The 24,247-nt window shown below is 46.4% G+C and overlaps 1 protein-coding gene and 1 long non-coding RNA gene across 5 annotated transcripts in view; one reads left to right on the top strand and one right to left on the bottom strand.

Moving 5' to 3' along the window:
• Bfsp1 (beaded filament structural protein 1) overlaps positions 1-23,936 on the bottom strand; it is a 34,398-nt gene extending 10,462 nt beyond the window's left edge. Inside the window, exons 1-5 of one of the 4 annotated variants that reach the window (XM_031372088.1) lie at positions 23,242-23,936; positions 18,326-18,386; positions 11,460-11,555; positions 7,913-8,005; positions 3,989-4,096 (exon numbers count right to left, since the gene is read on the bottom strand). In XM_031372088.1, coding sequence (XP_031227948.1) covers positions 3,989-4,096; positions 7,913-8,005; positions 11,460-11,555; positions 18,326-18,386; positions 23,242-23,597 — 714 coding nt within the window. In that variant the 5' untranslated portion in view covers positions 23,598-23,936. Of the gene's footprint in view, positions 1-3,988; positions 4,097-7,912; positions 8,006-11,459; positions 11,556-12,245; positions 12,334-12,676; positions 12,713-18,325; positions 18,387-18,648; positions 18,802-23,241 lie in introns of those variants that run through there. The other 3 variants (XM_031372090.1, XM_031372091.1, XM_031372089.1) reach the window with 3 other exon arrangements.
• LOC116091054 lies at positions 13,123-14,167 on the top strand. Its single transcript, XR_004118921.1, has 3 exons — positions 13,123-13,476; positions 13,923-14,010; positions 14,122-14,167. It is a non-coding gene; the product is annotated as an uncharacterized LOC116091054 (long non-coding RNA).
• Positions 23,937-24,247: the final 311 nt, after the last annotated feature.

Raw genomic sequence — 24,247 nt, forward strand, 5'->3', positions numbered from 1 at the left:
CCCCATCCCGTGACTGCCACTTACAGCTCAGGTTCTCATAATTCCTGGATCAGGACTGTCAACATTACCTGGAAACTTGAAAATTCAAGATCCACACAGACCCCAATAAGTCAGAAACTATTATTTTCAATTAGAGCTAATTAGACAAGATCAAGGTCTCTGTGAACTTTGGCCCCTTATGATAAACTCTGAATATGCTACGTGTCGAGAGGGACCTTGTAAGTGTTAAGGCTCTTAATTACTTTTTCTTTAAAAGTAAGTTATTTAAATTAATCCTAATCACATAGGCCCCAAAAGAGGAAGAAGCTAGAGACGTGAAGTTGGAGTCAGAAGGTTAGACCCAGGACTTCATGCACAGCACTGGCATATATGCACACGGCCTCCATGACTAAAGCCAATAAGGAAACGGGATCCTCCCTGCTTTAGGCTGGAGGAATTGATTTGTACCAACCACATGAATGACACCAGAAGCAAGTTCTCCCATAAGATCCTCCAGCAGGGGCCCGGGGGGGGGGGGCACTCCTTTATGTCATCCTGGGAGACCCAGAACAGAGAGACCAACCTGCTTGTCCCACTCCCTGACTTACAGAACAGTGCAAAAATGAGAAAATATGAGGGAGCCACATCACATACATGGGCTATGACAACCTGTGAAGGCAGCACCCCTGGGATTCATTAGACCAGTAGCTGTATTTCGTTACTAAATAGTCATCCCTAGATCCTAAGAGTCCCACTCTACCAATCGGAGATTGGAAGTATTTTTTAATTGTGTCTCTGCTGAATATATACACGGCCATTTTTGTCATCATTTCCTAAGTAATAAAAGATAAAACTACTTATACCCATTCACACTAAACTGGGTGTTATAAGTTCCTAGGATTGAGTTAAAGCCTATAGGAGAACGTCATAGTTTACACACAAACACTAAGCACTTCAGAGACTTGAGCAAGCATGAATTTCAGTATCTGTGGGCTTGTGAAGGCTAATCCCTCTTGGATTCTGACACAAGCAGCTGCAGAGCATCACAGACCTGGCGCTGGACCACTTTGCCGCAATGTGGAAGCAGCGTGCTTTCTGTAGAGGCACTGCTCCTTGTTTTGTGCTTCGCCCTCCTGCACAGCCACAGTTGTGGTGGCAAGCCACCGCTGAGTCAGCCAGGACACACCCTACACTCGAAGGGTGCTGTGCTGTTAGGTCAGGGTGTGTAATAGATAGGTGAGCCATAAAAAAACCATTTGCACCTCAGGCTACTTCAGCTTGCCGTAGATTCTTCCAGACATGACCCCCTCGAGTCAAGGACACTGTATAATATATGAAATGATTTGGTAATGTTGGACAACCATCTTTATAGAATTAGTTTGCTTTTTTTTTTTTTTTTTTTTTTTTTTTTGCCTTCAACAACATTTTATGAGTAGGGGTCCACGAACTTCACCAGACTAACAAAATCTAGGGACAGGAAGGGAACCTAGAAAAGAAAGTGAGACCCTGCCTTAGACACAGAGATACACTGCTAAGTCTCGGTAGTGTCAGAGGCTGAGAACAGGGCCTGACCCAACAGTTGTACCTCATGTTCTCAGAAACCAGGCCAAGCCTGTTATTTCCCACCCAATGAACTATAACTAACAGTTTGAAAAATATGGGTTTCCAGGACCATGACAGGCCTGTACCTGCCTCCTCAGTCACATGTACCACACACACCATAATACACACATCCCACATGCAGGCACACGTACCCTACATTGATAGATCACACACTTCCTCTACATCTCACGTTTTTATAGCCATCAAAAACATATGTGCACACAAAGAAAGACAAACATTCTTTCTTCCCCCCCCCCCAGAACTAGAATTTTCCATTTGAGGCTAGGGTTTTGATCTTTTTAGTATCTAGGGCTGTGGTTTTCAACTTTGTCACCCAGACCACAGGAAGTGACATATTTCATACCATAAGCCACATCATATATGTGCATTTGAGCAAAGGCATGTGTAGACAAATATATACAGATACATTTAAGACAAAAGTTTTCCAGAATAAACTCTACACTGTTAACTGCCGCATATTCTGTCACTTCTTATTCTCAGCACCATATTGCTGCTTTCTTCTTCTTTTTTTAAAGACTTATTTATTTATTATATGTATATGAGTATACTGTAGCTATCTTCAGACACACCAGAAGAGGGTATCAGATCCCATTACAGATGGTTGTGAGCTATCATGTGGTTGCTAGGAATTGAACTCAGGACCTCTGGAAGAGCAGCCAGTGCTCTTAACCCGAGTCATCTCGCCAGCCAACTTTCTTCTTTTTTTATACCAGTCAATTCTACTGAATTCATTTTACACTTAATGAATTTCAACGAACAATTTGAAAACCACAGACTCCAGAACTGTGACTGAGCCTACACCTACTTCCTCAGCCACATATAAAACACTCACACAATACACACATCCCACATGCATGCACATAAGCCCTATATAAATAAATCACACTTCATATGCACATCACATGCCACACATACACCTGACATTACACACTCCACATATAAACACATATATAAACTATGCCACATGCACACACCACACACCCTTCACATTACACACATATGCAATATGCATATCACACATACTTTACAATATAGTCTACATACTTACACAGCAAATACACTCACATCACCTCATATTCTCAAATACTACAGACAGACTCTATATACATATGTACCACATACACCATATACATATTACATACACATACACACATACACCACACTCAACATAAACACTTGTTCATCTCTCCCTTCTCCACTCCCCTCCCTCCAAACCCCTTTCAGTCCTCAAAAGAAACCACAGTCACCAAGAAATATCTAGTCCCTGAGCCATGGTTATGTCTTGAAAAGAATGCATTTCTAGATCATGACTCGATTTCTCTCCTGTGATCTTCCACTCAGGGGGCAACCACTGTTCCTTGTTGCCTACCAGTGGATCCTGGGAATGTGCACAGTGAGAGATTTGTGAGGGGCCCACTGGGGATGGAAAACAGGATGTCAGAGATGGTGATTAAATGAGGATCCAGGTTAAGTTTTTCCGGATGCTCTGGGCTCTGAATGGTAGGGCCTGAGTAACGCAGCAACCCAGATGCCCCAGGGTTTTATAGTCAGAATTTCAGATTTTTTTCTCTTCTGTTCCTTGAGTGTTCTTGCCTACTAAATGTCAATTGATGGGTTTGGGATGTGTGGTTACCCAGCTGTAGGAAGGGCAGCATTTAAACCTGACATTCCCCGTCTCGGTGCCCATCTGCATGGAAATGAGAACGTGTGAAGCAGTCAGGGCTGTGAACCATGAAAGCTAAAACTAAAAAAACCATAACTAAAAAGAAACAGAAATGTGAGCCTCACACTAGCAGACATCTAATGAGAGGCAAACACTAGTACAACCCAACCTCCTCCCTCCCTGCGGGCACTCTTCCCAGACCATCACCAATTCCAAAGGAGAGACTATCAGGACAGAAAAACAGGGATACCAGGATTTGAGTGAAGTTATAATTAAAACCCTGGGGTGTGTGTATGTGTGTGTGTGTGTGTGTTTGTGTTTTAAGTGTTAACAGGCTTGATATAGGCAAATGGGTCCATGATGAAATGGGTTATTGTCCTTAGTAGGAAGAGGTGGGACTCAATGAAGACAGGAAGAGAACCACCATGAGGCTGGGTGAACACATGTCCCTATCTCCATCCCTGTCATCCTATGTCCCAGGATTCTTCTTAGCAGAGTGCTAAAACACACACCCTGGGAAACCTCAGCCCAGGGCAAAGCAAGGTGTTTGGTCACCTGCTCAGAATGCTGCCGTGCAGGGCACACAGGTGTGTTGAGTCTGTAAAAGTCACAGAACTGGATACCTATGCCTTTGTGTACCAAGTCACAGAACTGGATATCTATGCCTTCATGTACCACTTCAATAAGATGTGCCGAAGATCCTGACAGGCATATGGAGCAAACCTGGGCCTGCAGCTCAGCTTTCTGTCCCTGCAGGTGGGTGACTGCCTCCCGGCCCTCCTCCAGCTGGTTCCGCAGGGCAGCCACTTCCCGTTCTGTGAGCAGCTTCTCCTGCAGGGAGAGATGCAGACAGATGCAGGCAAAGAAGTGCAAAGATAAAAGAGGCAATGAAGGAGTAGGGCCCCTTCCTTGTATTCCCCCAAGTTCATGTGCCAATCCCTGATCTGCCAAGACAGTGAGTGGGAACCTATGGAAGGTGACTAGGGTCATGAAAATGGAACTCCATTAGGATTTAGTGCTAACGAGAAAAGGAAGAGAAAGGTACCGGGGTCCTACCCTCCACCAACCACCACCATGCGGCACACAGTGAGGAAGAGCCTGCGACAGGTACCAACTCTGCTAGCACCTTGATCTTAGACTTCCAGTCTCCAGAGCTCTGAGTGATAAACTAGGGAGTCCTGTTACAACAGCCCAAGCTGACGCAAACAGGCCCACAGTGGCCACCGTCTAACCATTAAGTGCTTGAGAGCCAAAGCTCAGACACAAAGAGCAAGAGATCCAAGCACAGAGCTGTCTGTGCCACAGACTGGCTAGCCAGACAGACATTTGACTTTCAAAGCCTCCATTTGCCCTTTTGTGAAAAGGCAACTGTGGAATGCAGATGCTCATTTGGCTCTGGGTTCTGTGCCTCTGAAGGTGAAAATCATTTTGTGCCCTGAGCTGTCAGCTATGCCACAGTGCCAGGCAGGAGTCATCGAGCCCCAAAAGGTAAAAGGCAAGTAGAGGCCTGATGAGGCCACGACACTGGCCTACGGATGATCAGTGGAGCAGTCCAGAAGGGAACCCCCTTGCGGCCTGTCCAGAATCTGCCATGACTTGCCTCTCCACTTATTCAAAAATACCAGTGAGGGCTGGAGAGAGGTTAAGAGCACTGACTACTTTTCCAGAGGTCCTGAGTTCAATTCCCAGCAACCACATAGTGGCTCACAACCATCTGTAATGAGATCTGATGCCCTCTCCTGGTGTGTCTGACAGCTGCAGTGCACTCATATACATAAAATAAGTAAATCTTATTTGGGGGCTAGAGAGATGGCTCAGTGGTTAAGAGCACCAACTGCTCTTCCAGAGGTCCTGAGTTCAAATCCCAGCAACCACATGGTGGCTCACAACCATCTGTAATGAGATCTGATGCCCTCTTCTGGTGTGTCTGAAGACAGCTACAGTGTACTTCTATATAATAAATAAATAAGGGCTGGTGAGATGGCTCAGCGGGTAAGAGCACTGACTGCTCTTCCGAAGGTCATGAGTTCAAATCCCAGTAACCACATGGTGGCTCACAACCACCCGTAATGAAATCTGACACCCTCTTCTGGTGGTCTGAAGACAGCTACAGTGTACTCATTTATAATAATAAATAAGTCTTTATAAAAAATAAATAAATCTTTGAAAAAAAAACAATGTTTAAATTAAAAAAAAAAATCCCAGTGATTCAGGAGCTAACAGCTAACTGTTCAGGAGCCCTGCCTGCCACACAGAGGACACTGCCTCAAAGCCCCAGAAACCCAAACCTGGGTCTATACCCAGTGCTCCCCATGTTCAAGCCACATACAGAAGGAGGGCCCTGCCCACCAACACCTCACAAGGAATTGCTGTACTGTGGATCTCAAGGGCTCGTGTGTTGAAGTCTCGGTCACTAACATATGACTGTGGAAAGGAGTGACAGCTTTAGAAGGGGGTCCTAGTGGGAACAAGCAGGGTGTCCTAGCCTTTCTTGTTCTGCTCCTGCCATGATGCACTACCCTGCCACAGAGTAGGGTTTTGAGAGAGTTGGCCTCTCAAAACAAGAGGCCAACTGACCACAGCCTGAAACCTTTAAGGCCTGGCTCACTTCCCCAGCAAGGCTCTACCTGCTAAAGGTGCCATGACCTCCCAAAAGTAAGCCAACTTAAAAAAAAAGGTAAGGGACTAAGCATTCAAACACATGAGCCTGTAAGGAACATTTCACATTCAAACGCTAACTGTTCATGTGTGCCAAGATGACTTCTACAAATTTCTAGAAAAAAAAAAAAATGTGAGAGCCAATGAAGGAAACCTGCACGTGTTTACCTAAGCAGTGCCCAGAACTCTTGAGCTGAGATTCACAAAGAACAGGACAGAAAGCTTCCTAAATCTACGTCTCTGTCTTTCCTGTGCATACCAAGTCAGTAAGTATCGCCCACCACGGTCATCAACAGCCAATCGCTCTTAGAGAAGGCTAGACCCCCATGACCCCACCCCATGCATGACTATGTAAACCTGCACAATCTTGTGCAGACTTGCTGCAGGTGATGAGAGCGGGTATAAAGCTCACAAGTGCAACAGCCATTATCTAAATGGGAGATGGGAAACGGAAACGGGAGGTTTAGACTGAGAAAAGGATTTTACATCTCTCACGCATGCCACAGGCTCACAGTCATGAACAGAGCTGGCCTTTGAAAGTGAAATGTCTTGAAGTTTCAATTTCATGACCAAAATGCTAAAGAGAATAAGAAAGCGAACAGTCTGCTACTGTTGGGATGCCCCCCAGATGGATCCCCAACAGAGCAGAGTTGAGGATGGGGCTCTATGAAGAAGCTCGTGGGTGGGGCTTCTCCTTTTCTGTACTTCTGACGTGAGAGGATGTGGAATTCACCCAATTTTTTTCCTTCCCACCTTCCACCAAGAAAGGCAGCCGAGACAGCCCCAAACCAGACGCTGGCGCTTTGATCTTGGACTTCCCAGACTCCAGACTCTGCGAAACTAATTTCTGTACGTTATAAATTATTCAGTTTATGGAACTGTATTATAGCAAATTGGATAGGCTTAGGCACATCCCTACTGTAAGAAACTGGCAAAAGAGGTGGACAGATACGTTAACAAAGAAGATCCAGCAGATAAGCTCAGAAGATGGTACCTAACGTCATTAGTTACTGCGGGATGCAAATTCAACCACAACCAGACTCACTACACACCTAGCAGAGAAACAAAACAAGAACCAAGATGAAGGGTGAGAAAACAAGCTCTGTCGGGAATGTAAAGCAAGAGCTCAGAGCTAGAGGGACTATAACCACAGCCGGATACAGCAGAAACAGGGTTTGTGGCCTCTGCGCATTTCTGCTGTATCTGAGTCCCATTTTTGTGAAGCACTGGGAATATGGAAGTGATATCTATAATCCCAACACTCAGAAGCCCAAGGCAGGTTGATTAAAAGCTCCAGGCCAGCCTGGGTTACAGAGCAAGACTGACTCAAAAAAGAAAGAGGGAGAGGTTAGTCAAGACTACAAAGAGGCCAAGAGAACGTAATCTGGGTTGGAGGTCATGGGGTCCAGTTCCCTTGATGAATCCTGCTAGCTTTATGAGAAGAGAAAAGTTCAAACGTCCCAGACAGACAGACAGATGACACACACACACACACACGACTGGTTGACATGTAGTGCTCTGTAAGTCATTACCAGCAGGAACACTGTACCTAGGAACACTGAAGCCCCTTGAGCCTGAATCTCCAGAACTGGAAGTCAACACGATCCTTTCTATAGCTTGCCCATGCTAATACTGAGTCGCCAGCAATAGAAAAGAGGCCAATACAGCAAAGCGTCTTGAAAGCCAGCTGGGCAGTCACTTATGAAGTATGCAAAGGAGAACAGACCCTGTTTCCTAAGAGAAAATACCTAACATAATCTATCAGCATTTACAGTTTGAACAAAGAACAACCTCACGCTTGAACAGCACTCAGAAGTAGGTAGCAGTTAACTTGGGATAGTTCTAGCAGTCAGACCCGGCCGGTGCTTGTACTTGGACCTCTCTCTGTGAAGGTCAACACCTCCATAGGAATGGGAGTGAAGACTCAAAGTACAGCCCCTCCCCTCAGGACTGGATAGCCTTCCGGGCAGCCATGGCTCCAATACTTACCTCCCTCATTCCACCAGTAACCAGGGACACTTGAGGAGCAGTCTGTATGATCTGCTGCAGGATGGTGATGTAGGTCTGAATTTCCAGAAGATTCTGTTGCAGAGGGAAAGCATTTTTATCAGAAGTTGAGCTGCTGGAATCTCACCCCACCACACACACACACACACACACCCTATGTGAGCCCAGGAATGAGTGCCTGCACACGTTGTCGCACAGCTGTGACCACACTCAGAAGGACAGAGGGATAAGCTGCAGCTGCCACTGATGGCATCTTGGCAGTGGGCATTCCACATCTGCAGAAGCAACAGGGCAGAAGAATAAACGGGCTCAGTTTATTTTTGCCATTTCCCTTCAGGTACCTTCACACATTGCCACTGACGTCACAGAGCCCTGGATGACAGGTGCCTGAGAAGAAAGGGGACCAAACAAGGCCTGGAAGCTACAAAGGGCTGTGACAGTACAGGGCAGTGTTTCAGAGGACAACTTTAACCAGCCACGCCTACACTAAATGACTTATGGGATAGGAGTGTCTTCTCAGGTCAGCTTCAAAGTCTCCTAGAATAAAGGTCCTTTTATGAGACAGGGCTAACCATCTACAGGGATGCCTGGTGACCTTTACCATACAATGTACCTTTCCCAGCTCTGAGCAATGACTGATAACACAGCCATCTACAGAAAGCAATCATTGGTCAACGTGTCCAAGAAACTACGAGGGCCCCAGCCCATGAGTGAAAAAGACCACCCTCTGGCCTTCAGGTGAGACCAATGCTCCCCTCTCTCACACTATCCCCACAGCCCTCCACTGATGCAACTGTGGAACAAGGCTCACTATCTCAGGGCTGACTTGAGCCCTTCCTCATCAGACTGGGTCCTAACAGATAATGAAGGGGAGCGTCCCACCATTGTTCCAAAGGCCTCCTTTAGGCTGGCTCGAAGGCATTGCTCTCAGGACTAGATAAGATAAATTTGATAAGGAAGCTGGAAGGTGTGGAGGAGGAAACAGGCAAGGGCCTGGTGAGAGGCTGGGAGGGTTGCCAAGGAGAGGGCACTACAGTACAGAGTGCAGGGCACACACAGGGAGGTGGGAGGGTGGGAGGGAACACAGGGCTAGCTGCGCCCTTGCCCAGCTCCAGACTGTCTCTAAATTACCAAGTTGTCTTAGTCGGAGTTTCCCCAGAGAAAGATCTGGGTGTGGACAGTTGAGTTGGGCAATGACTCAGGGCCATATGACTAACAGGACAGGGAAGAGGCAGGGAAAGGACACTGGCCAAGCAGGGCATGCCATCTGTGGCACTCCTGTGGGCATGGAGATCAGGCTGCTGAGAATCTCCTCCAAGTCCTGCTACCCAGACAAGAGGAGCCCTAGGAGTTTACACACAGACTCCCATCAGCCACTGAACAAGGCTGCTCCAGGGGTATAGAAGCCCCCACCATTTCCTATGAGCCCGAGCAGCTTTCCGCTGCTACAATAAGCTCCTTGGCAAAGAGGCACAGACTACTGTCTCAGTGAAACAAGGACCCCAAAAAAGAACACCACAAAAGGAAAGCTTCACCAAGAAATTCTAGCCTGGGGTGAGAGCAGATAGAGGCCCTCGGGACAAATAAGAAACTCCCCATTCACCCCAGGAATAGGGTCTTCGAAGCCCTAGCAACTTGCAGCTAACTCTACGCAGGACACTTCCTGGCTTTGGTTTCCTCTCTTTTACACAATAACAAGGAAGATGAGGGGTAGGGTATGAATTCTGGTCAGCTGTAAATAACCTCATTCCCTTTATCCCAGCGGTTCTCAAGCTGAGGGTCACGACCCCTTTGGAGTCAAACGACCCTTTTCAGAGGGCTCACCTAAGACTGTGGGAAAACATTGAAATTTGTAACAGTAGCAAAATGATAGTTATTAAGTAGCAACAAAAATAACTCTGTGGTGGTGGGGGGGGGGCAGAGGGTGGTTCACCACAACAAGAGGAGCTATATTAAAGGGTTGCAGCACTAGGAAGGTTTAGAACCACTGCTTTCCCTGTTCCTGGCTCTCAGTTCCTGCTGGTAAGTCAAGGCACAACAGACCTAAGATTCAGGTTAGCATATGGGCAGTCAGAGAAGACCAGAGCCTAAGGCCACTGCCTCCCTCTCTGTTACCACATGGCTAACCCTGAGCAGCACCCAAGAGGATACCACTCACATCTTAAAGACAGGAAGCAGCCCAGAGAGGCCAGGCTGCTCACTCACAATTACACGATGCTAGGATTTGATTGTACGGTATGCCAAGGCCTCCAGCATCACGCCTGTCAGCGACACGTAAGGGAGTGGAAAGGTCAGGATACTCTGAGAGAGGAGGCTCCTAGCTGAAGGGGATGACAACTCCATAGGAAGAACAACAGTATCAACTAACTCAGACCCCTCAGAGCTCCCAGAGACTAAGTCACCCACCAAAGAGCATACATAGGCTGGTCCATGGCCCCCGATACATACATAGCAGAGGACTGCCCTGTCTGGGCCTCAGTGGGAAAGGATGCACTTAATCCTGTAGAAATGGAATGCCCAAGGAAGGGGGTGAAGAACTCATGGAGGGAGGACCAAGAAGGGGGAGCAACATTTAGAATGTAAATAAATAAAGTAATGTAGATAGATAGATAGATAGATAGATAGATAGATAGATAGATGGATGGATGGATGGATGGATGGATGGATGGATGGATGGATGGATGGATGGATGGAGGCAGCCCCTCAAAGATGTTAACTGGCTGCCTCAAAGGCACAGCTAAGAACTGTAACACAATACCTTAAATACACTGTCTTAGTCAGGGTTTCTATTCCTGCACAAACATCATGACCAAGAAGCAAGTTGGGGAGGAAAGAGTTTATTTGGCTTACATCCACATTGCTGTTGATCACCAGAGGAAGTCAGGACTGGAACTCAAGCAGGTCAGGAAGCAGGAGCTGATGCAGAGGCCATGGAGTGATGTTCCTTACTGGCTTGTTTCCCCTGGCTTGCTCAGCCTGCTCTCTTATAGAACCCAAGACCTCCAGCCCAGGGATGGCACCACCCACAAGGGGCCCTACCCCCTTGATCACTAATTGAGAAAATGCCCCACAGCTGGACCTCATGGAGGCACTTCCCCAACTGCAGCTCCTTTCTGTGATAACTCCAGCCTGTGTCAAGTTGACACACAAAACTAGCCAGTACACACACACACACACACACACACACACACACACACACACACACATTCTCCCTTCTCTTCACTTTTTCTGAAATAAAACAGTAGACTGCTTAGTAGAGATAGAGCTGCCTACATCATTTTGTAAATTACTACACAAAATTTTGTAAATGACAGACACTAAAACCTAACATCACAATCCCTGGCACACCCTGGCGTTGCCCGCTGATGCTCTCTGTGCACCCCCTGCTGGGTAAGTCCTGTCCAGTGGCTGGCTCATGCCAGTTCAGGGTTTGTAGTCACAAGCTGCTCACGCTAGCAGCCAGTCTCCTGTTCAACCAAACCCATACTGGGTTTTGTAGGAGAAAGGGTTTTCCACACATGCTGGTTACCTTCTTGTACCTGTCCTTGGCCACAGTGATGTCTGCCTGCAGAAACTGTGCCTCCAACTGAAGGTGCAGGTTACGCAGTAAGGCTTCATCGGCTTCCTGAAACAAAAAAGCCATGCCAGGGTCACAAGAGCACTTAAGTGTAAAGAGAACCGGTGTAGAAGCACAGGCCTGAAGTAGGATTAATAAGGGATTCTTGTTCAGTGGGTCTAGGATTCTCTCTCTCTCCCTCCCTCTCTCCCTCCCTCTCTCCCCCTCTCTCTCTCTCTCTCTCTCTCTCTCTCTCTCTCTCTCTCTCTCTCTCTCCCTCTCTCTCTCTCCTACACTCTGTGTATACGTATGAGTGTGTGTGTGTGTACGTGAGCCCTCTTGCATGGGTGGAAATCAGAAGACAACTTTCAGGAGCTGAGCCCCTCCTTCCACCATGGGTTCCTGGGATCTTAAGCAGATCATCAGCCATGTACACCAAGAGCTTTTCCCCACGGAGCCATCTTGCCACCCCTACATGCTGAATTCTAAATAAAGCAGTAGGCTAGTCAGTAGACCTAGTTGAGAACTCATGATGCAGAGATTTTGAACTCAAGGTGACATTTGACAATGTCCAGAGGTACAATTATTGTCAGGACTTGAAAGCAGAGTGAGGAAGACCGCTGTAAGAATCCTACAGTACACAAACAGTCCTCACCTCCCACCACACTCGAACAACAAAGACTACTACAGCCTAAGTGTCCACAGTGCCAGGCTCCAGAAACCTTATCAAGAAAAGGCCAAGAGTTTAGACATACTCACATTCCAAATAGCCATTAGATTTACATACATCTATGTTTGTTCTGTATCTCGACATCAGTAACTTGAGTTTCAAGTTGATATACCAAACCTATATGAAGGTGGAGGGAGAGAAATGACTCCACAAAGTTGTCCTCTGACCTTCACACACACACACACACACACACACACACACACACACACACACACACCACAGCATGTAGCCCCACCTCACCCTACCCCACATCACATTATACACACACACTTATATATACATACAATAATAATAAAAATAATAATTTTAAAGATTGTGCTCATGTCTGAAATTAACTTAAATGCTTCAGTATGTTTGGTGTGACATTAAAGGTTTGTCAGGAATCCCCATTCCCCAAAACAACACTGCCTACGCACACCTGCCAATACCTGAAACGTTTGCCAAATGGTTTTGTACTGACCTCTTAAGAATTTTTCTTGGAGTTGGACAGTGATGGTGCACGCCTTTAATCCCAGCACTTGAGAGGCAGAGGCAGGTGGATTTCTGAGTTTGAGGCCAGCCTGGTCTACAGAGTGAGTTCCAGGACAGCCATGGCTACACAGAGAAACCCTGTCTCGGAAAAAAAAAAAAAGAAGAACTTTTCTTGATGAATGCTACTAATGGCTTTTCATTAATAAAAGTAAATACAGGTTTGGTCAAACTATTTAAGAGACACTACTCTCCAGTGAGAGAGTTAAAATAACCAAAATAAGTGAATGGCCAGGGTTTATTGAGACACTCCCCACTTTGACTGTTGGTCCAGCAAAGCCCTTGGAATGTATTCTCTGGAATGTCACTTGATTCTCTGGAATGTCACTTGATTTTCTAACTGTTCTTATTAAAAAAAAAAAAATAGCTGTAGGAAGATCCCTGATTGCTGCTGCCAGGGAAGGACGGAGAAACGCTGACTCTCCAGTGGACCTGCCTCGCTCGCATGGCCATCCCAGACTCTGACTCTCTCCAGTGGGACCTGCCTCGATCGCGTGGCCATCCCAGACTCTGACTGTCCCGTGGGACCTGCTTCGAGTGGCCATCCCAGACACTGCTATCTTTACACCTATGACACTGGAGAGCCAGAGCGTCAGGGAATCTACTCATGCCCGGTGGGCTTTTGGGGTCTGGGTCAGAATCAATACTCTGGATGTGTCCCCCACCTCCTTCGGGAATAGTCCTTTGATGTGTAGGGGCTCACCACCCTGGAGCTGGAGTTATCTGGGACAGGTATGGAGTGTCATAAAAAGACACAGAGCCAATTTTTTGGATGTTTTCTACTTTCCCTCTGTCCCTTTTAAGCCCTCCCTATAGGGTTAGGATGCACTAACATAGGTAAGTCTTATTGATGCTCTTTTTTTTTTTTAACCAAAAATGAACCTATATTTGACCCACAATTACTGGAGAATTAGAAACGGAATCCCATACACCCCTTGTCCCTTACATTATTGCTAAGAGAAATCAAACACTCAAAATCTTATAGATGGAAGAGACCTTGGAGAACATTGGTCTGTTCACAATTTTTTTAAAGCCAATGATACCGTCCTGCAAGTGAAGTGTACCATGGAAGTCACTGTATAAGATCAAAGCAAGGTGCTTCCTTTACTTTTCTCCTTTGAGATAGAAATAGAGACAGACTTTATACATGCTAAGTACATTGGACCATCTTCTTGCAGATCATAAAAGAACACAGACAGTCCATCTGTCCAACAGTTTTAATCCCTTCGTGGTCCTTCAACCAAATCCATGGAATCTATGGATCTAGTAAGTACATTTCAAGCCTAAAGTCTTTTGGAGGGATCAGTGGGTACCTCCATTCATTAACAGGTGTAACATAGATGGTACAGGACTTAGACCCTGCCATGCCTTTTCTAGGATGCTGAATGGAGAGCCCATCCTACCACCTACCATCCTTCGACACCTACCCCTGGGGATTATGCCAGGACCAGCACTGGCTCCCCACAAAGTAATATTTCAAAGCCACCTGTCACAATAATAAAAATGCAATACTTGTCTTTGAAGTAGGATAATCAGATGCTTCTGTAAGCACATGTCTTGCTTGGAAGACAATCATGTACTAAACTGCCCGGAAAATCCCAGAGGAGACCCAGCACCTCGGCACTGTGCAGTTGCTGATATGATGAGAATTTATTTTGGAAGCGTGTTCTTTTATTTGTGCCAGAGCGCAGAAATGTGTAGACGCTTGTGTTTTCATTATGCCTGAGATGCTGTCAGCTGAATTTCCAAACGCTGCAGCAACAGAAGCATCTAGATTTTTCAGAACTGACTGCCTGCGTCAACTGGCTAATTTGAGAAAATAATCCAACCCTGATATTGTGTGAGCTCAAAACAGAGTAGACGGTTCACTAAACAGATCACAGATCATAGGAGAGCTAGCTATAAATGCAAATGCTCTTGTGGATTCCAATACCCCCTCCAGGTACTGAGGACACACAGTTAAGTTCCACTTGGCCCAGGGTATTTACAGCCCCCGCCCCCACTGTGCTGGGGACAGAAACCAGGGTTTTGCGCATGCTATGAAAGCACTTTACTACCATTTTTGAGAAAGAAACCAGAGAGACAAAGCTCAAGGTTCAATCATCCTTGACAGCTTCAAAACCCAGTTGCTAAAGAATGGAGAACCAAGTTCATTAAAGCCACTGGTGAGCTAGGATTTAATTTACAAACACTTTACCTTCAACCCTGGATATCAAAAAAATCTTCCCTGAAATGTTACAAATCTATCCGGAGGAGACTCTGGGTGAGCTGAGGCTCCTGGCCTTGGCCTCATTCTGTTCTTCCTGCTCTTCCCCAACCTTCCTTTCCTGGACGCCTCTCCACCCTCCAGCCTCCTCCTAGATGCCTCTCTTCCCAGTCCTGACCCCCTCCCCCCGCCCCCTGGAGTGAGGAAGTCTTGGAGTGTAGAAGCTGGTAACCCTGAAGATGGTCAATCATTTTCCATCAGACCTCAGTGCCTCCTGCTCTATCCCACAGCTGATGTCAGAGGCAAGTAAATGGTACAGTGTGAGCCAGCCTTTCAATGTTTTTCATTGTCTTTAAGTAAACACGTCTAAATCAGTTTAAACTGTTCAATTTAAAGACAAGAGGGAGAGTAAAGCTTCAAAGTTCATTTCTTAGAGCCCTCTCAACTGATAAACAAACTCGGGGATTATTGGTAGCCAGTAATCTTCTAAGTACACATATGTGGCAATGAATCATAGAAGTTGTACAAACCTGAATGTTTATTTAAAAGCCATCTGCAGCTCTTGCTCCATCAATAGGCTGAGCATGTGACTAACTCTGGCCATACTGTTTTAAGTGTTATGCTGAGGGTTTTATTTCCCTTCAGAGCGGGTAACAAAGAGTGGCCTGCTCTAATGTATGTGCTGATGAGAGCCAAAAATGTTCCGGTCCGGAAGTCCAATTGCATGAGCAATGTGAACGTGTGACACAAGTGTGAACAAAGAACCAAAGACTGAATCAATGTCTTCCCACAGCTACACCCAAGAGTGAAATCTTCCTGCAAGTGACATTCCAGGAAATGACCCTGAGACTAATTGGAGAGGCAAAAAATCAGTTTGACTAAGCAAACATCTCCAGACTTGTGGAGCAAAATCTCTGACCCAAGCCTGGAAAGATGGCTGAGCAGTTAGTATACTTGCTGCCAAGGCTGATGACGTAAGGTCAGCTCCCAAGATCCATGTGGTAGAGGGAGAGAACAGACCCCCCTAAAGGTGTCCTCTGATCACAGGTAATGGCACATGTGACCACATACATACGTACAACAACAACAAATGTAAATAAAAAATGTAATCACTTTTCTGACCCACAGGGTGAGAATTCCACTCTTCCAACCTCCTTCTCAGCTGATGACATCCACAGACAGAGAACAATGTGGTGCAGAGAGCGAGCCAGGTGGACAGATCACCATTGTGAACAAGGCTCAATCCTGCTAAAAAACCTGGAGACTTGTGGAACTCTCTCCTCTGAGGAAGGGACAACTGGGGAACTTATCCACGCACTGCTGACCCTCAATGAGTAAGGTTCACTTCCTGGAGTGTGCACGCCCTGTGCTTCTGGGCTGAGTGAGTCACATTCCCACAGCAAGAGGTGCAGGACACATCCTTGTTACCTGTACAAGTGCTAACCGGTCAAGCATCCCAAGATAAGGATCCACTATCAAGACCTAAAGACCACCTTTAACCTGCAGCACTTCGTGTCTGGTTTCTGAGGGACTGTTTCTCTGAGAGTCTTTAGGAAGCAGAGAATGAACCATGAATACAAAATAGTCCGGCCTATGCCTGCCATGTGTCTTAGTCAGGGTTTCTATTCCTGCACAAACATCATGACCAAGAAGCAAGTTGGGGAAGAAAGGGTTTATTCAGCTTACTTCCACATTGCTGTTGATCACCAGAGGAAGTCAGGACTGGAACTCAAGCAGGTCAGGAAGCAGGAGCTGATGCAGAGGCCATGGAGGGATGTTCCTTACTGGCTTGCTTTCCCTGGCTTGCTCAGCCTGCTCTCTTATAGAACCCAAGATTTCCAGCCCAGGATTGGCACCACCCACAAGGGGCCCTACCCCCTTGATCACTAATTGAGAAAATGCCCCACAGCTGGACCTCATGGCTTCCCCAACTGAAGCTCCCTTCTCTGTGATAACACCAGCCTGTGTCAAGTTGACACACAAAACCTGCCAGTACACCATGCATGGGATGCAGAGTCCTGCAGTTGCTGAAGCTCTTGGGGAGTTTGTCACTGGGGAAAGGAGGAGCTGGGCTGTGGGAACTTGGAGGCCAGAACTGAAGCAGAGGCCATGGAAGAGTTGCTGCTTGCTAGGTAGTTCCTCATGCCTTTGCTCAGCCTGCTTTCTTATACTATCCAGGACCACCAGTCCGGGGGTTCTCACATCAATCACCCTACAGACTTGCCTTCTGGCAACCCGGTGTGAGCACTTTCTCAACTGACATTCCCTCTTTTCAGATGACTCTAGTATGTGTCAAGTTGACAAAACGAACAAACAGGACACATTCAGTGTCTTATCAGCAAGAAGGATGAGGCTGAGAGCAGGGGAGAGCTGGAAGGCTGGCAGCCCACGTGACCTCAACAGAATTCCATGACTCCTTCCACCCTAATGCGTGAGCTCTGGCATGACCAGAAAAGATGGTTCTTGTAGCTCTTAGCCATGCCTGTGCCTGTCCAACCCTTTTGTCCACAACAGAATCTGCTACTCACAGCAGAACTCTCCCAGATCCAGCAGAAAACCCAATCCAGCTGGCGATGTACAATTGGAAAAAGGAAACTAACCTCCCTAGGAACAACTTCACGTAACCATTGCAGGAATGTTCCAGAATTCCTGGCACCTCCCTTGTGGCTATTTCTCTGCTTCAAAAAGAGGGAGCTTCAAGGGAAATGGTTCTTCCCCTCTTCCTCGAGTCCTTGGCTTCAGAAAAGCAGCCTCAAGACTATCAGCCAAGAGAATAGAGGTATCAGTTTACACAATAAACACTGCCACTTGTCATCTGTGGATCTGGATAAAGCATCAGTGGGCACTTTGCTATAATGCTATCATATTGATAGCCTAGAACTATGGTCCATGTGTCGGGGGCTTGGTCTTCAGGGCAGAAGTATTAAGAGGTAATAGGACCTTAAAGGATGGGGCATAGTGGGAGGGCCTTGCATCCCAGGCCCCAACTATGGCTTCCTATTTGCCATGCAAGCTCACCTCACATGTTCCCACAATTGATCTAAGCCAGGGCCCCTTCACCAGATCCAGTGGCATGTAATTGTACTAGCAACTTCCAAAACTATGAGGTACAGAGCCCTCTCTTCATTACATGTTTCCCATCCTTGGGTATGTCATTATATTATGGGAAACAGGTTAATACACCTAACATAACATTGTCAGCTTTGTGATCTATGTTTCTCTCATGAGACCACATACAATGCGTCCTAAGGTACTTTTGTGTGTCAGTTCACTCACAAAGACTCTCGGACGTTAAGAAGTCAAAGAAGAAAATGGCAGCAAGATCTTTAGTAGCCGTAAGAAAGCTCCTTAAATCCAAGGCTGTGGTCTGCTCACCTTGTTAAGCCGTTCCAGCATTCCCTTTAGCACCAACTGACATTCACACTCATTTTCGTACCTGCGAATCGGACACACAGGCAAGTTAAACAGCATCTAGACTTTTCACTGTTACAAATCACATTGCCAATGTAAAGTTCAATATCATCGTGCCCTTTTCTTCAAGGAGGCGATTTTAACCTTAAAGAAATAGCTAATTCCGCACTTCCTTGGCCACTGCTTCCCAATAATTTTCAGGCCACCAAGCACATGCAAATGATGGGAAATTATAAACGACAGAGAAGTCTTCCACCCTGGAGCACCTCAGCTGCTTCCCACCCCACCTGAGGATGCGGGCATTACATCTCAGCATAGCCGTAACTCAAACACGGGATGAAGACAGGAAAGCTGCTCCGTTCAGTCTGTAACAAATGACAGATTTCCTCAACTGATGTGCTCCTTCACATTGCAACATGTCAATGTTTCTGTATTATATTATTCATCCTCACAAGCAAAGAAAGGGATTATTGCTACCTTTGAGGAGGGATGAGGAACGGGGCTGAGAACCTTGCTCAGGGGCTAGGAATATGGGATATGACTCAGTGCTCAAGTGGTTACAGCCCAATCATGAAGACCTGAGTCTTTCTCCCATTTCTCACAATCATGAAGACCTGAGTCTTTCTCCCATTTCTCTTAGTTTGGAATCTTTCCGAAGCCAAGTAAGTAGCTTATCTGAGAAAGGACCTCAAGGAGCCTTGCGCAGGGAGTAAGGAAGGGCGATAGGAGGCCAGTACCAAGTGTGTTGTCAAGTAAGGAAGGGTGATAGGGGGCCAGTACCAAGTGTATTGTCAAGCAAGCTAGCATCGTGGGCAGCTAGCTTGTCATTAGTTATCCAAGCTAGGGGATTTCCCTGACTAATGACCTTTGTCGGAGGCTCAGGGCTGCTCCTTCCTTCCTTTTTAAAGCTGAATGTTATTCTAATTTATGTATATAGTCTAAGTATGTATATACCATATTTGCTTAGACAAATATCTGACAATGGCACCTCAGTACTTATACATTTTAGCTACTGTGAATGGTGCTTCTGTGAACATGGGTGGACAGCTATCCTTTTCCAGTGCCAGATTTCAAGTATTTCAAGTGGATGCTGAAAAACAGAAATGCTGTGTCCCCAATAAGACTGTGTTTAACTTTTGGAGCAAGTCCTCTCCATAGCAGCTGTGCAGCTTCACCTTCCGATCTTGGAGGCCCAGTGCAGCCCATCCTTACAAACATTTAATCTCTGTCTTTATCCATCCTAATGGATACCAATGAGCCCACATCACTTTCATGTTTCTGTTACTCACAGCAGAAACCAATTCTAATTAACACTGAGCCCAACCCACACAGCACAACTTTCTGTGGCCTGTTCATCTTGGCCCATGGGTCAAAGTCAAGTTCTGGCAGCCATGGAAGGTACTGGGTGTAACCTCTGTGTTCTCAGACTTAAAGGGATGAAAGGACAATCAACCCAGCCAATACTGTATGCCAGTTCCAAGAGCAGCTTGCTGTATGGTGAGTGGCTCCAAACTAGTTTTACATTTCACACCAAGAGGTCATTTGCAGTCACTCCTCTTTGTGTGGCTCTAATAGAGTCAGAACTTGTTTTGTAAATAGGTAATTATCCTTGAGAATAACATTGTTAACAAAAATCTAATTTTCTCATGGCCTTTTCCTGATAGGAACATCTAAGACTCTCTGCAGCTTAACAACATGTTTGGTAATGAGCACAGCAACATTGTCTCATGGGTAATTTTCATGCTATAAAGACTCATCTAGATATATTAAAGAGAAGTGATTTCATTATATGAAATTCATGATAAGAATTCCCATATTCATATCAGTGAGTTCATAAAGTAAAAACGTACTTTATTTTCCATTATCTAGTTGTTTATATAAATTATTGTTTTGTTTCCAGCAATTTGGATAATTGATTATATTCATCATTGTATTTTGTGCTTTTTCCTAGTTTTTATAGTTCTTATTGTTTACTGTTTTATTTAGTCTTTGATGCACTGAAAACATGGCTGTGAAATTATCCACATTCCAGATGGAGAGCATGTCTAACAGGCTGTGGGCCTCGAGGCGCCTGCTTTCCGTTTACCTAATGACTCTCACCTGCCTCAGCTACACATCAGTTCACCTTGAAAAGGAAAAAACAAATTTGTCATGCAAGTCGGTTAGTGTGTGTGTGTCCATAAATGAGGATGAATGTGGAGTGGTGTGTGTGTGTATGTATATATGTGTGTATGTATAAAGATTTTCAAATCTCACTAACACAAAATATTAAAACCTCTCCTTGGGGAAATGGAAGTATATAAGCCAAGGAGTTATTAAATCAACCACAGAGTGTGAAGAACTGCTCCGTGGTGGCCATACAACTCAGTCAGGGGTTTCTACCCCATCTTTGGTTATTCAACTCCCAGATAAAAGACACGTGACCTTTAATTTATTATATGCCCAGCTATTAGCTGTTGGCAACTTTATTTCACAATAGTTTTAAATCAAGGGGCAAAGTCATAATGTACAGGTGGATTCTCTCATTGCTGGGAGCAACCAGGTCTTGGGGCCCAGTGTTCATTATTACAATAATGTCAAAAGATCAAACTTCTACAACCAGGAAATTTCAACGTAGTTATTAATCAGTGAGGTCTCCTGGGAGTCATGTTCATCCAAACCACGACAAATGACAGCCATCTAGGGACCCAGGACAACCTGGCAGGGACCCAGGACAACCTGGCAATCCATCAGGCTGCTTCAGGGTCTGAGCCGCACAATACTGTGAGTGTTTTTAATACCACCTAACAGTGTATGCCAAAGGATTAGGATGGTGTTTTCACATTATGTGCACTTTACCACACCCACCAAAAGAAGGGGGGCTACTGACCCACCAAAATGGAATAAGTAGTTTAGTGTGGCATTCCATAGTCTACAAAATCCAGAAGGGGCGACTACAGCTCAGTAATAGAAAGCTTGCCCAGAATGCACAAAGCCCTAGATTTGAGCACCACACCAAATTCCAAACACATCTGTAATCTCCGCTCTAGGTAAGTGGGGGCAGGAGGATCAAAAAAAAAAAAAAATCCAAGATCATGCTGGGCAGTGATGGTGCACTCCTTTCATCCCTGCACTCCAGAGGCAGAGGCAACAAATCTCTGTGAATTCAAGGGAAGCCTGGACTACAGAGTGAGTTCCAGAACAGCCAAAGGCACATATAAAGAAACCTTGTTGGGGGAGAAGAAGGGAGAGCCAAGGTCATGCTTAGCTATAGTGCTGAGGCCAAGGCTGCAGTTACGTGCTCCTCCCTGTGCATGCTGGCACACCAGCTTCCTCTGACGGAGAGCCTACACACACTACAGGAACCCAGTAATGGATTTTCCAAGACTTTGGTTTGGGCAGAATGTACAGCCAGGACAAGCCTCTGTTCAAGCCCTGCTCCCCACTGGCTCCTGCAAGGCTTCTATCCCCATGAGATATGGAGGTTCAGGTCCCTTCTTGCAAACTGGTTCCTATGGCTCAAAACCAGGGACAGAAAGATTGATGGATTCAATAAACTCTCCAGCTCTCCAGTAAATTCTCATTATGCTTCATCTTAACTTTTATTGTGGAAATAGCAGTTGGACTTGATAAGCAAGCTTTAAAATATACACATTCACTCATTCATTCACACATAATTCCCAGATGTCATCCACAACACCATGAAGACAATTAGACTAGGCATGTGTGGGTTTGGATGCCACGGCCATTCACAGGCATTCTTCCCCAAATCCCTTCCCATTCTGCGCCTCAGTCTCTCAGTAAATGATCTAGTAGGATTTGGCTGTGACGGTTATATGACATTAGAACTTTCCAAAAGCATGGTACTGCACCAATGACTACCAAAGCTCTTTTCACAAAAGCTAAGTAATGCAACCAATGTAGGCACCCAAGAACAAAGGAATGGATAAAGAAAATGTGATAAAGACAGATGATATGTGTGTGTGTGTGTGTGTGTGTGTAGTGAATTTTTCAGCCATAAAAAAAGAAAATTATGTTGTTCTCAGGAAAATGGATGCAACTGGAGATTAACATTAAAGCCAACTAAGCCAGTTTCAGAAAGCAAATATGTTTTCTCTAATTTGTAGCTCCTAGATTGTATATAGTCATATAAAGCCATACACACACACACACAAATAATGAAAGAAAAGAAATTGTATAGGGGAAAAAGAAAGATAAGTGGGAGGGAGGAGAAATGAGAAAAGGGAAGATAAAGGACCCAGGGGAGAATGTGGTTAAGGTACAATATATACCTGTATTAAATTGCAAAAAAGTGCCGGGCGGTGGTGGCACAGCCGGGCAGTGATGGCACACGCCTTTAATACCAACACTTGGGAGGCAGAGGCAGGCGAATTTCTGAGTTCAAGGCCAGCCTGGTCTACAGAGCGAGTTCCAGGGAAGCCAAGGCTACACAGAGAAACCCTGTCTCTAAAAACCAAAAAATAAATAAATAAATAAATAAATAAATAATAAATAAATTGGAAAAAAGTATGTAGTCAAATCGGTCATGTGGGACTGCATATTCTGAAATTATAGGACCAGGGTGCGCTGGGAACTGGAAGGTTGCATCTCTGGGGTGGTGTAAAACACCTTGCTTATTTGGCTGTTGGCTCAAGTTAAGCACCAAAACCTCGAACTATGCATTTAAAACCTGTGTGGTCCATTGCATGTTCTACCTAACATCCCAAAACATAGGAAAAGTAAATGAAGCCAGAACCGGAAAGTGCTATGGAACTGAGACTTGGGCGTCTTTAAGACCCGCGCATCCCAACGCCCCTCTCTCCGCGGGACAGTCTGCACTTGCCCCACGCCTCCCGCCACGTCGCACGCGGGGCCTCAGTTTCCCTAACCGCGCCACTTACTTGCTGCGGAACTCGTCGAGCGCGCGCTGCGCCTCGGCCTCCTGCCTCTCCAGCCGCGCGTGCTCGGCTGCCAGGTCCCGGGCGCGCTGCAGATTGGCCTCGACGTGGCGGGCAAGCGCGTCCTCGGGCCCGGGCTGCTCGCCCAGGCGCTGGAAGGCGTCGAGCTGCCGCCGCAGGCCAACGTGGCGCTGCTGGAGCGCGCGGGCCCGCTGGACCTGGGCGGCCACGCGCTCGCCCAGCGCCTGCAACGCGGCCAGGCCGGGCGCGGTTCCCCCGGGCTGGGCGGTGGGGCCCGCGGGCTGCGCGCGCTCGTAGCGCTCCTGGCGGGCCTGGAAGACGTAGCTGCGGCGGTACATGGCTCCCGGAAGGCCACGGCCTGGTCCGCGCCTGCTAAATAACCCGGCCGGCCCGCGCTGGGACGTTCCAGAGCCGGTCAGCAGATGTGCCCTCGGGGCTGGCGCCTAACAATGGAGAGCCGCGGCTGCTTTGTGTTCGGGATTAGCTGCCCATACAGCTCCCTGGGAGGAAGGGGCATCGAGCGAGGACCTCTTTGTTCTGCCATTGTGGAGGCCTGTTGCTATGTGACTGCATGGAGGGTCAGGGGGACAAGAGACGTGTGATGCTCTTTTGACAGGTGGCTGTGTAGGCCACCCAAGGCCAGCTTGCTAAAGTCCTGCAGCAGAGGACCTGGCACTTTCTCCTGTGCCTTCTAGCTGTGTTATGGGCCTTACTTAACACCGGTTTTGTTTGTTGTTGATTTCAGATTTTCAAAGTCTTTACAATAATAACATGTTGCTGAAGCTGTCTCGGGGAGGGCTTCCTAACTATGCAGGCAGATAAAATGGTCTATCATGTAAGTGTTGAGATGTCCTTCTAGTAATTTCTAACTACTGTTTGTGTGTGTTTGTGAGGACTCCACAACGTGTACAGGGACTTAGGAAGACTGGTGATACTGAGCCATCACGGTTGCTCTCTCACCAAGGAGGTGAGGGTAGATGCTTTGAAC

The sequence above is a fragment of the Mastomys coucha genome, unplaced genomic scaffold (genome assembly GCF_008632895.1).
Source record: "Mastomys coucha isolate ucsf_1 unplaced genomic scaffold, UCSF_Mcou_1 pScaffold15, whole genome shotgun sequence".
Taxonomy (NCBI): Eukaryota; Metazoa; Chordata; class Mammalia; order Rodentia; family Muridae; genus Mastomys; species Mastomys coucha.